The sequence below is a fragment of the Manis pentadactyla genome, chromosome X (genome assembly GCF_030020395.1).
Source record: "Manis pentadactyla isolate mManPen7 chromosome X, mManPen7.hap1, whole genome shotgun sequence".
NCBI classification, from domain to species: domain Eukaryota; kingdom Metazoa; phylum Chordata; class Mammalia; order Pholidota; family Manidae; genus Manis; species Manis pentadactyla.
Genome location: NC_080038.1, coordinates 69,248,083 through 69,261,591, shown reverse-complemented (window position 1 = coordinate 69,261,591; position 13,509 = coordinate 69,248,083). Strand labels below are relative to the sequence as shown.

General features: G+C 35.3%; 1 protein-coding gene across 7 annotated transcripts in view; it reads left to right on the top strand.

The window, feature by feature from the left end:
- The window catches only part of ATRX (ATRX chromatin remodeler), a 323,761-nt gene that overhangs the window by 271,223 nt on the left and 39,029 nt on the right, over positions 1-13,509 (top strand). For all 7 annotated transcript variants that reach the window (XM_036902729.2, XM_036902727.2, XM_036902726.2 and 4 more), the window contains 2 exons: positions 6,912-7,089; positions 8,412-8,606. In XM_036902729.2, the coding sequence (XP_036758624.2) occupies positions 6,912-7,089; positions 8,412-8,606 (373 nt within the window). The remainder of the gene's footprint in view (positions 1-6,911; positions 7,090-8,411; positions 8,607-13,509) is intronic.

Genomic DNA, 13,509 nt, shown 5'->3' with positions numbered 1-13,509 from the left:
GTTTACCAAAGGTTCAAGGTTAACTTCTTTACTATCTTACTGTCTAACTTAGCTCCCTTGTTGAGCTATTTTAAACACAGTGTTATGATTCTTTATTTCTCTCCCTTCTTATTCCTCCTCCTCCATTCTTTATATGTTAGGTGTTTTATTTTGTGCTCTTTTGTGTTTCCTTTGACTGTTTTTGTGGGTAGTTGATTTTGTTTTTTGCCTTTAGTTAGTATTTGTTTGTTCTTCTCTCTTTGCTCCGATTTTATTGTTTCTGGTGACATCTATTTGGCCTTAGGAGTGCTTCCATCTAGAGTAGTCCCTCTAAAATACCCTGTAGATGTGGTTTTTGGGAGGCAAATTCGCTCAACTTTGGTTGTCTGGAAATTGTTTAATCCCTCCTTCATATTTAAATGATAATCGTGCTGAATACAGTATTCTTGGTTCCAGGCCCTTCTGTTTCATTGCATTAAATATATCTTGCCATTCACTTCTGGCCTGTAAGGTTTGTTGAGAAGTCTGATGATAGCCTGATGGGTTTTACTTTTTAGGTGACCTATTTTCTCTCTCTGGCTTCCTTTAATACTCTGTCCTTGTCCTTGATCTTTGCCATTTTAATTATTATGTGTCTTGGTGTTGTCCTCCTTGGGTCCCTTGTGTTGGGAGTTCTGTGTTCTTACATGGTTTGTGCGACTATTTCCTCCCCCAGTTTTGGGATGTTTTCAGCAATTATTACCTCAAATACACTTTGTATCCCTTTTCTCTCTCTTCTTCTTCTGGTACCCCTATAATGCAAATATTGTTTCCTTTGGATTTGTCACATAGTTCACTTTATATTCTTTCATTCCTGGAGATCCTTTTAACTCTCTGTGCATCAGCTTCTCTATGTTCCTGTTCTCTGATTTCTATTCCATTAATGGCTTCTTGCACCTCGCCCATTCTGCTTTTAAGTTCTTCCAGAGATTGTTTTATTTCTGTATTCTCCCTCCTCAGCTCTTGCATATTTCTCTGCAAGTCCATCCACATGGTTATGACTTTTATTTTGAACTCTTTTTCAGGAAGATTGGTTAAGTCTATCTCCCCAGGTTCCCTCTCAGGGGAGAATGTCTGTGTGATTCTGGTCTGGATCAAATTCTTCTGCCTTTTTATGGTGATAGAGGTATTCGTGGGAAGTTGGCACATGTGTCAGCTGGGAGAACAAAGTCCCTTCCCACTTTCTCCTTGCCTTCCTCTTTTGGGAGTACAGCGACCTCTAGGGGCTTGTGCTGGGCAGCTGCGTGCAGACAGGATGTCTCATTCTTGCCCGGGTTGCTGTGGAGGAAGCTCTGTGCAGCTGTGGGCATGACTGCTGTGGGCGTGGCTCTTCTCAGGCTGCTGCTCTTCTATGGCTGGGCTGCACTGGAAGGGGAACGAGTGGAAGGCTGTTTATTGCTGTGAGGGGCCTCAGAGCTGCGCTCCTGCCCTGGGTATTAAGGCGCCCAGAGTTTCCTGGGATTCGCAGCTGCTAGGCTGAGTGTGCTGGTACGCTTCCGTCCAGCTGTGAGGCTCCTGTCCCTTTAAGACTTTCAAAAAGCACTCGCTTTTCTTTTGTCCCAGGGGCACCGGCTGTGGGAATCCGCTTGCAGATTTTACTGTCCCGTTTCCCTAGTATACAGCACACCACGCACTATGTGTCTACGCTCCCCGTGCGGGTGACTATGGCTGGGTATTTAGCAGTCCTGGGCTCCCTCTCCCTTCCCTCTCCGACTCCTCTCCTCCCGCCAGGGAGCTGGGGTTAGGGGCGTGCTCGGATCCTGCCTGGCCGCGGCTTGTGTCTTACCCCTTTCGTGAGGCGCTGTGTTCTCACAAGTGTAGATCTAGCCTGTTTGTTGTCCTGGATCTTCTGGTCTCTCTTTTAAGAATAGTTGTATTTGCTGTATTTTCAAAAGCATATATGGTTTTGGGAGTATATTTCTGCTGCCCTACTCATGCTGCCATCTTGGCTCCGCCTCTAAGAATATGTTTTTATAATCTGTTTGCCATCTTTTAAAAAAACTATTTGTGCATGAGAATGAAGAAATAATTGTGTTAATTGTTACCCTACTCTAATTTTATTCAAACTTAATCTAAAACTTTGACTTCCTAAGTTTCTCAGTAGCATAGGATTTGTCCCACATCTTTCATATGTGATTAAAAGTTGGGGACAAAAGTGAAATCTGGATGCTGATCCTGTGGGCTTAGCTCACTCACATGGAAATTAATTGCCTAAACATATGCCGAAAAGTGCCTACGATTCAAATTAATCATAGACACTCACACACACATTTATCTTGGGTTTGAGTGGATACTCTTGAATAGCTAAAGTTGCCCATATTAAATCCACAAATGTTAGAGATTATGTCTGTCTTTCTATATTAGATTTTCTCATGGCTCAGTAATTTTCAGAAAATAGAATATAAATAAATGTTTATGGTAAAGCAATTGTCAAGACACATTAAGATAAACTTTAAGAGAATGACCATTTCTAATGTTTTGTGTGTCTAGTAGTCTTAGGGTCGCCTGTTGGGATCCCTGGTTGATACTGTTTTTTCTTGTTAGCTTTTTCTTTATAAATAATTATAGATTTGCAGGAGCTTTGAGAGATAGTATAGAGTGGTTCTATGAAACATTCACCTAATTTTCTCTAATGCTTATTATCTTACATACCTCAAATGTTAAAACCAGAAATTAATGCTGTTTCAATGTATGTGTATATCTATGTCTTTTTTCACATATATCATTCTTTCATTATGTAGCGATTCTTGTAACCACCACTGTAAGCAGGTACAGAAATATTGTATTAACATAGTTTGCCATATTAATACCCTTATATAGTCACATTCATTCTTACCACCATCAACATTATCCCTGATTCCTGGCAGTAATTAATTTATTCTCCATCTTTATAATTTTGTCATATTGAGACAGTTATTTAAATGATATTATATGGAGTCATTTGAGATTGGCCTTTTTTCATTCACCATAATGCTCTTTAGTTCCATGCAATGTGTTAATGTATATCAGTAGTTCATTCCTTTTTATTATGGCATAATATTCCACAGTATGGAATAACCAGTTTGCTTAATAGAAGTTGTATATTTATTGCATGGCATTTTGGTTGTTTCCAGGTTTGACTGTTACAAATAAAGCTATGAGCATTGTGTATACGTTTTGTATGGACCTAACTTTTCGTTTCTGTAGGACAAATGCCCAGGAGTGTAATTGATAGGGTGCATGGTAAGTGACTATTTAGCTTTTTAAAAGAATGTCAAACTGTTTTCCCAAGTGGCTGCACCATTTTACTTCTCATTAGTGAAGTGTGAGTGATAACTTCCTCTGCATCCTCACCAGCATTTGTTGTTACCACTCTCCCCACTGTTATTCAATGTAGTACTGGAGGTCCTAGCCATGGCAGTTGGGCAAAACAAAGAAATACAAGACACCCAGATTGGTAAAGAAGAAGTCAAACTGTCACTATTTGCAGATGACATGATATTGTACATAAAAAACTCTAAAGACTCCCCTCCAAAACTAATAGAACTAATGTCTGAATTCAGCAAAGTTGCAGGATACAAAATTAATTCACAGAAATCTTGCATTCCGATACACTAATGATGAATTAGCAGAAAGAGAAATCAGGAAAACAATTCCATTCACAATTGCATCAAAAATAATAAAATACTTAGGAATAATCCTAACCAAGGAAGTGAAAGACCTATACCCTGAAAACTACAAGACACCATTAAGAGAAATTAAAGAGGACATTAACAAATAGAAATTCATCCCATGCTCTTCACTAGGAAGAATTAATATTGTCAAAATGTCCATTCTGCCTAAAGCAATCTACAGATTCAATACAATGCCTATCAAAATACCAACAGCATTCTTCAATGAACTGGAACAAATAGTTCTAAAATTCATATGGAACCACCAAAGACCCTGAATAGCCAAAGCAATCCTGAGAAGGAAGAATAAAGCAGGGGAGATCTCACTCCCCAACTTTAAGCTCCACTACAAAGCCACTGTAATCAAGACAATTTGGTACTGGCACAAGAACAGACCCACAGACCAGTGGAACAGAATAGAGAGTTCAGATATTAACCCAAGTATATATCAATTAATATACAATAAAGGAGCCATGGATATACAATGGGGAAACTACAGCCTCTTCAACAGCTGGTGTTGGCAAAACTGGTCAGCTACATGCAAGAGAATGAAACTGTATCCTTGTCTAACCCCATACACAAAAGTAAATTCTAAATGGATCAAAGACTTGAATGTAAGTCATGAACCATAAAACTCTTAGAAAAAAACATAGGCAAAAATCTCTTGGACATAAATATGAACAACTTCTTCATGAACATATCTCCCCAGGCAAGGGAAACAAAAGCATAAATGAACAAGTGGGACTATATTAAGCTGAAAAACTTCTGTGTTGTGTAGCAAAGGACACCATCAATACAACAAAAAGGCATCCTACAGTATGGGAGAATATATTCATAAATGACATATCCAATAAAGGGTTGACATCCAAAATATATAAAGAGCTCATGCACCTCAACAAACAAAAAGCAAATTATCTATTTAAAAAATGGGCACAGTATCTGAACAGACACTTCTCCAAAGAAGAAATTCAGATGACCAACAGGCACATGAAAAGATGCTCCACATTGCTAATCATCAGAGAAATGCAAATTAAAACCACAATGAGATATCACCTCACACCAGTTAGGATGGCCAACATCCAAAAGACAAACAACAACAAATGTGGAGAAAGGGGAACCCTCCTACACTGCTGGTGGGAATGTAAATTAGTTCAACCATTGTGGAAAGCAGTATGCAGGTTCCTCAAAACACCCAAAATAGAAATACCATTTGACCCAGGAATTCCACTCCTAGGAATTTACCCTAAGAATACAGTAGCCCAGTTTGAAAAGGACATATGCACCCCTATGTTTATTGCAGCATTATTTACAATAGCCAAGAAATGGAAGCAACCTAAGTGCCATCAATAGATGAATGGATAAAGAAGAGGTGGTACATATACACAATGGAATATTATTCAGCCATAAGAAGAAAACAAATCCTACCATTTGCAACAACTTGGATGGAGCTAGAGGGCATTATGCTCAGTGAAATAAGCCAGGCGGAGAAAGACAATTATCAAATGATTTCACTCATCTGTGGAGTATAAGAACAAAGAAAAACTGAAGGAACAAAACAGCAGCAGACTCACAGAACCCAAGAATGGACTAACAATTACCAAAGGGAAAGGGTCTGGGGAGGATAGGTGGAAAGGGAGGTATGAGGGGGAAGAAGGGGGCATTTCGATTAGCACGCATAATGTAGGGCGGGCACGGGGAAGGCAGTATAACACAGAGAAGCCAGGTAGTGATTCTGTAGCATCTTACTACACTGATGGACAGTGACTGTAATGGGGTATGTGGCGGGGACTTGATAATGGGAATCTAGTAACTATAATGTTGCTTATGTAATTGTACATTAATGATACCAAAAAAAAGAAAGTAAGATATGTGTAAAGACGTTCTTGTGGATATTTTTGAGGGCTTTTTAATTTCAGGGGTTTTATCACTCTTAAGTGGCCAACAGTAAACCAACTATGTAATCACCCAATGGAGTATAATGTAGTTACCAAGCATGTTTACTACAAAATTTGACAAAATGCTCATTATATGTAAAAAGTGTATGCACAGAGACTATCTTGTTTGTGTGATACCAGAAATGTATATGCTTAGAAAAAAGAAACCTATTGGAGGTGTACCCTTATTAGAATGGAGGTTGTTTCTGAGGAAGGGTGCTAAGTATTTTCTGTAAACTTGTTTATATTTAAGAAAATGTTACATAAAATCTTTGTGAATTAAATTTTTACTTTTATCAATATAATACATTTACATATTTCCAAAAAACAAATAGTTTTACAAAGCTTAAATATAAACCAGTCCCTTGACCTACCCCTTTATATCCATGATTTCTACCCTCTGCAGGGTATCCAATTTTAGCTCTTGTCAATTCTTCTGGTATTTACTTATATAGGTTTCTAAAATCTAAGGAAAAGTTTGCTTACACACACACGCACACACATACATATTATTTTCCTCATTCATTTTCCCATTATGTTTTTTCATAATATTTGCCTAAATCAGTTTGGAGGTTTTGTTTTACTTTTAGTATGTAAATATTTACACACAAGCCTTTTAGAATACTATGATTATTTTTCCTTTTTTGTGCACCTGTTTACTTTTGTTCAAGTAATGGTTTGTTTTACCATTTGCTTAATTTTCTATGACTCTACCACCCTTGTAAAATTCATTCTGAAAATTTACAGAAATATATATTCTTGTGTGCCAGTACATTAAGTAATCTATCCAATTCACTTTATTTTTCTTGAAGACGTCCTTCCTGGGAGCCCTCTGTGCTCTTGATCCTATTGTATCTACCTCAGTACCTTGCATTTAACTTCTCTCCTTATATTTATTATGCTATATTATAATTACTAATCAGTCACCCCAACCACACTCAGCTCTGGGGCACTGTCCTTCATTTCGGCATAATTAGTGCCTGCTCAAAACAGTACTGAACACAATATGGACTTTTGAGTTATATATAACTTTATGCATTTACTTCAGAAACCTGTAAATATCTTGAATACATTGTAAACATTTGATTTACATATTTATCTCTTTCCCTAAATCAGACTATTTCTTTTTCCACCAATAAAATTATTCCTGGGTATATAAATCAATCTGACTCCTAAGATAATTCTTGTTGTCTTCAACTGAACTCCCTGTTGTTTAAAAAACTGCCTTAGGATTAAAAAGTCTTACTATCATTAAAATACCTCTGAAGCATTCATTTCAAATTAATTTATTCTGTATTTTTATTTCTAGAGGACGATTGTTTATCATTTCCACCAAAGCAGGGTCTCTTGGAATTAATCTGGTAGCTGCTAATCGAGTGATTATATTTGATGCATCTTGGAATCCATCTTACGACATCCAGAGTATATTCAGAGTTTATCGCTTTGGGCAAACTAAACCTGTGTATGTATATAGGTTCTTAGCTCAGGTAATAATTTATATTCTTTTTCATATTGAAAGATTGGGTGAAATGGGTAATATTTTTGTTGTTTTGAACGTATATGCATTATAAAGAAGCAAAAAAGTTGAAAACTTCATTCCTATATGTAAAGCAGCAGAAAGCAAATTACAGCCTCTCATGATTTTCTGTTTTGTAGTTCATCCATGTTGATAGTGTCATTTTCCTCAGATTGAGATGGGTTTGCATGAGTAAAAAGGTATAGCATTTTCTTGCTAGTTCAAGAAATTAAAATATTTATAGTTCTTTTACTGAACATTCATTGAAAAGCAAATAACTAAGTCTAATTTGCTTATGGATGTAAAGGTCAAATCATCATTGTTTTTAGTGGCCACCAGATATTCTTTTAATTTAAATAATATGGGTAAATAGAAACAAAAACTTAGCTTTTTATAATAACAAAGAATAATTATAAGGAATGTTTAATACTTTCTAGGCAAGAATGTTAAAGTCCTGTCCATTAAATATAAACCTAGGAATTAAAAAAAGACCAAAACTTAAATTTAAGAAAAATAAATGAAATCAAAGAGGTAGATGCAGTTCAAAGTAGTAATACAGGTTATAGAATTAAGCTGCCCTTTTAACTGGTACATCTGCTTTGGGAGCAGATGCTACCCTCTCCACCTGCCTCCAAATCTGGAATTCTTAACCAGAGAATGGGTCTTAATGGTAATTCCTTGCTTGTTTGATCTTCCTTAGTACATAAGGTAACTGGGAAAACTACACTGTAAACTCTTAAATTAAGCACTCTTTTACATTCTAGTTTAGAATGCTATGTTATATAATACATACAGCATTTTAGTTATTAATTTTCTGTCCTGAAATTAATAGAAAGTAGGCCTTGATGTAAAGGCAGTTTATAGTGATTGTTGAGAGCTTATTATATTCCACTGGAAAGGAATTAAGCTGTTCTTTTGCATTCTGACTTCTATAACTCCCTAAAATATTATTTCATGTGCTCCTTTGTTTCTGTTTACCTTGCTATCTGACTGCTCTTTTTTTTCCACCAAATACAGATACATATAAAGCAACATATGGGTGCATATTGGTTAGGTAATAGAGAATGATTATCAGTAATGTAGTTTTCTTTTTTGTCAAGGTAAAAAAAAACTATGCTGAACAGATGGAATCTCTCATGAATTAAGCAGCATTGCTAATAAAACTTGCTTTATGACAGTATATTACTATGAAATTTTTCCATTTCTTATTAACCAAGAACTGTATTTCTCCTTGATTAGATTTCATGGTTACAAACCTTATTTATTTGTATATTTTTCCTTCTTTTTACAAAGGGAACCATGGAAGATAAGATTTATGATCGGCAAGTAACTAAGCAGTCACTATCTTTTCGAGTTGTTGATCAACAACAGGTAGAGCGTCATTTTACCATGAATGAGCTTACTGAACTTTATACCTTTGAGCCGGACTTATTAGATGACCCTAATTCAGAAAAGAAGAAGAAAAGGGATACTCCCATGCTGCCAAAGGTAAACATCTTTAGATTATTAGCTTAAAAAAAAAACCCCAGCAAAGGCCAAGGAAATTTACTAGTACCATGAAATTTAGTTATCTTTACAAAGGCTATATTTCAGAATTTTTCAGAGTAAAACCATATTTAAATGAGAGGGTGCTTGGTCAGTTCTCCAAATAATACCACAAAAAGATAGTATAATCTGAAATATGTATTTTATGCCAAATAAAAAGTTCAGTCCTGCAGAAAAGGATTTCTGAATTGACATCTTAAGGGAAATTGCATGGTTCTCTTTTAATAACTTCCAGTAGAGGGCATACATAATTTGAATAATGCCATATGGAATTTAAAGTCTCTTCCCATACATTCTTTTTTGTTACATAGCAATTAAGAATCAGAAAACAGAAGTGTCTCTTACTTGATATTCACTTGATATTTTTCAGTGTCATAAAGGAAGTAAGAATTTTACACTTGAAAAGGACCCTTAGACATAATCTAATCAAGACATCTCATTTTGTAGATGGGGAAACTTTGGGTAAGAAATATTCAGTGACTTGCCCACAGTTTTCAGGATAGTATCTACATCTGTCTTCTGGTCCATTGTTCTTGGATAAGAAAACATTACTTATCATAGAAGTTTAATATAGTGATAGATACCATTTTGACCCCTTTAAACATAAGAGAAAAACATATATTTTCTAATATAAAGAAAGAGCTCATATATTTAAACCTATTCTAGTTATCTAAGAAGCCATTTTTGGGGGGGTACTATTGCAGGGGTACTTTTTCTATTGCCTTGATTTCAGTTTCAAGCACTTAATGTTCCATGTAGCTGTTAAGAGAGTTGGAAAGGCAGCTATCACATTACAGTGTCACTCTACCAAAGCCACCTTAATCATTTGTTAAAAAGAAACTCAAAAGTATCTTAGTTCTTCATATGGCTGGACATTTAATTAGCACAAAAGGTAAATAAATGTCTTTTGTATTGGAATAAAATTGATATACAATGTTAAATTGGTTTCAGATGTACAAGATAGTGAATCAATAATTATATACATTACTAGATGCTTGCCATGCATGGTAAGTGTAGTTACCCCTGGTTACCACACCAAGATACTACAATATTATCAGTTATATTCTCTATGTTGTACTTCCATTTGAATATCATGCTAGGTGAAATAAGCCAGGCAGAGGAAGACAAATACTGTATGATTTCACTTGTATGTGGTAGAATCTAAAAAACAAACAAAAAAGAAATAGACCCATAAATAAATAACTTTCTAATGCTAATACAAATCAGTGATTTCTCAAGTTAATTTTTAATGTACATGAACATTAAACATTTGGAAATGTTTTTAGATGTCCTTTGTCTATATAAGCAAATATTTTGTTTTCTAATCAGTGATGTTTGCATCTATTTAAAGTTCACTGACAGCATTTAGGAAAGGTTTTGTGAATAGAGTATGTCTATCAAATCCCTTTGATAATGGCTTAAGTCCATTCGTGTTTTAAATCTACCATTTTATAGTACATTTAAAACACGAATCATTTCAGTTTCCATATTAAGAAATACTAAATTGAGAGCAATGTAGCTTTCTTAATTATGTTGCTTTAGAATGTGAGGGGAATTCTTGAACAGTCATCAGAAAATTTTCTGTACACAAATTTGTTTTTATACCTTTAAAGGCTTGGAAACCTAAGTGAAATCATAAACCATATATGCTGTTCTACAACTTTCTCTTTTCACATCTTGCCATATTTGGTACATGTACCTCTACTTTTTTAAAAACAACTGTGTAGTGTTCACTTGCCTTGTTTTGTTTAACTCTTGTATCTCCAACAGCTTTCATATCAGTTACTTAATTTTGTATGGCAAGAAGTGTTTTAAATTAAGGACTTGTGTTTATGATTATAATTTTAAAGATAGTAACATTTCCCTTTTCAATTTTGGAATGATTGTTATCTAATTAGCATCCCTAAAATTACACTTAACATTAAACTTCGCTTTTATGGGAAATAACCCATGGTTAGTAATATTTCTGATAGGAAGCAAACATTTCAATTTGAAAATGGGTAATTGTTTTGAAGTTATTCATTATGTGGTACATTTCTGATTGTATGGATTCTGTTCAATTTGATAAACATTTATTGACTACTTGCTGACTTTGAGGTGTACTGTGAGGGTGCACTAAGATGAACAAAACATTGGCTATGCTTTAAAGAAGATAAAAAACCTGCAGGGAAGAAGTGCTATTTAGTTGTCATAGGTTGTCTGGAATGAAGCTGCCTATTTTATAACTTGGCAGTCTGAATCATCAAAGGTGTCAGAATTTTTCACTTATAGACCTTACTGTATTTTGCTTTTGGTACTATGACCCTTTGCCCAAGAACAAAAAAGGAAAAGGAATACTGAATGCTACATTAACATAAAGTGCTTCAGGTCTCCCATAGCTCTTCCTAAAAAGAGAATAATAGTTAATTTACTGATTTCCTACTGGATTTCACACTCTGCTGAACAATTTGTTCAGATAATCTTCATTAATCAGCAGCAACTGAAAAACTGATAGTGCTGTTTTCATTTCCAAGATGAGGAAAAAGTAAGGCTTGGAGAGGTTATGTAACTTACCGAAGCCTACAACCTAACTAGTGGTAAAGCTGGCCTTCACACCACTCTGCCCAACTCAAAAGCATGTACTCTTAATCATTATACTTTATTGCCCCCAGATGGAGATAAGAAAATTAATTCCAAGTAAGAGAAACAAGGCAGAGGACCTGGGATTCCTAACATGGAATCACATTTAGAATGCTTTATTTTATTTTAAATAAAGCTGGATTTTAAAAATACAGAATGCTTTCATAGTCAATAGCATCATGTGATATAACAGTTAAGATTGTGTAATATAACCAGTTTAGCTCATGGCTTGTAAAATTGTCAGTGCCTCAAATTTGTAGAAAGATTTAAAGTTTGCAAAGGACTTTCTCATACATACTCATTATCTTAGGAGACTGAAGCTTAGAAAGTTTACCCAAGGGTACATAGCCAGTAAGTGTTAGAATTAGAACTTGAACCCAGTAGTTTTCAAATTATATGCAGGAGCACCAGGATATCTATCTGTACAGGTGCTCCAGGGAGACCATGTTGCTGAGCAAGTAGGGGAATGCCAGATAGGCAGCACTCTGAGCATCACAGCCCATTTCAGTCAGCCCCTTGCCTTTTATCTCTGTTTATGTATTGGGGAGGATTTTACTGCCTTTTAAAAAAAAGTTTAAAAACACTGTACTATACCATGATTCCTTTCTAACTATCACAGTAACTAAGAACTGTCAGGGATCTAAAAGGAAATAAATACAATATGATATATGTGAGATTTTCCTGAAGGAGATGTTAGTCCACTTGGAAAGAGAAAAGTAACATCCTTGAAAACAAAAGAATGAACTGCTGATGTTACTGGTATGAATGTGTTTGCTGTGGTATATGATTAAAAAGGAGCATTCAGGTACACTTTTGATGGAAAAAATTAGACTGAATGGCCCTGAAGGATGGTGGTTAGCATATAATTGTATTGAGGGAAAATGAGGTGTGAATGTAGGATGAAACAATTTGGGGAAAGGGAAAAATGAGAATTTATGTACTAGACTTAAGGTATGATGAAGAAATTGGCAGACTAATAGTTGAAATTGGATGGGAAGGTGGGGCCAGCTTATGGAGAGCTGTGAAAGATAATGGAGGCTTTTAGATTTAAAATAGTATTCACTCTAAGTATACGAATGGGGCTGTTGTATGGTGAATGTTGACTTTCAGAAAATTAACTTGGCAGTAAAATGCAGTGTGAGAACATATAATAGGGTGATGATTGTGGAGTGAAAAGACATTTCAAGAAAATAAATGATAGGACTCAATAACTGATCATAGACTGTAGCTTTTAATCAGTAGGCAGCAAAATTTAACTGAAATAATAAAATTTGGTTATTCATCCTTGATAAAAAACTTTTCAGGTGCCTGCAGTGTGCTAATCTTGCTGGTTACTAAGGATACATTGATAAATAAGATTAGGTTCCTACTCCCAAGGAACCTATAGTTTAATAAGCGTATCTTAAGCAAGTAAATACAATAAAATTTATGGGTTCTATTATAGAAATCTGTACGAACACCAAGGAAGGAATATTCAGTTCTTTCCTGGAAAAGTTGGGGATGAGAAGTTCACATTAGGAGGACTTGAACTGATGTTGAAAATAGATGTGGGTAGCTGTTTGAATTTGTATTGCGGCAAAAGGTGAAGGCTTTTCAAGAGGAGAAGCAGAAGAAAAAGAAACATACATAAAACAGCATGGCAAGTTTTAGGAGCCTCAAGTAGTTAAAAATAAACAATTGAGTGTAAGGAAATAGTGGTAGAGTAAGGGGTAGGCATGGGAAGAAGCAGGAGGAAAGACTGGAAAGGTAGATGGGAAAGGTAGATAGTATAAATTATAGAGAATCTGGACATTGTATTTGTAGGCTGTGGGATCTATTTAATGATTTTAAACAAAAAGACCATCTAATTTTTATTTTAGAAAAATCACTGTGGATATCAGTGTGCAGAATGGATTGGAGAAAAGAAAATGATTGTTAAGATACTTCTTAGGATGCTATTAAACAATCCAGATATAAGAGAGGTAATGCAGGCCTGAAGTAAGGTGGTAGCAGTGGGGATAGAGAAGTACTGGGCACAATATAGGTACTCAATAAATGTTGCCTTTGCTCCCAAGGCTTGGATTTAAAATTTCATTTAACTTTGTCCACTACTATTTGGCTTTGATTTAACGAGAATTTGAAAATTGGTCCTCTCTTAAATGAGTACAATTAGGTGATTTTGATACTTTTATTGAGGGATTTCTTGGTATTTGCACCCACTCTTATTAAACACATTTCAAGAGTTGGT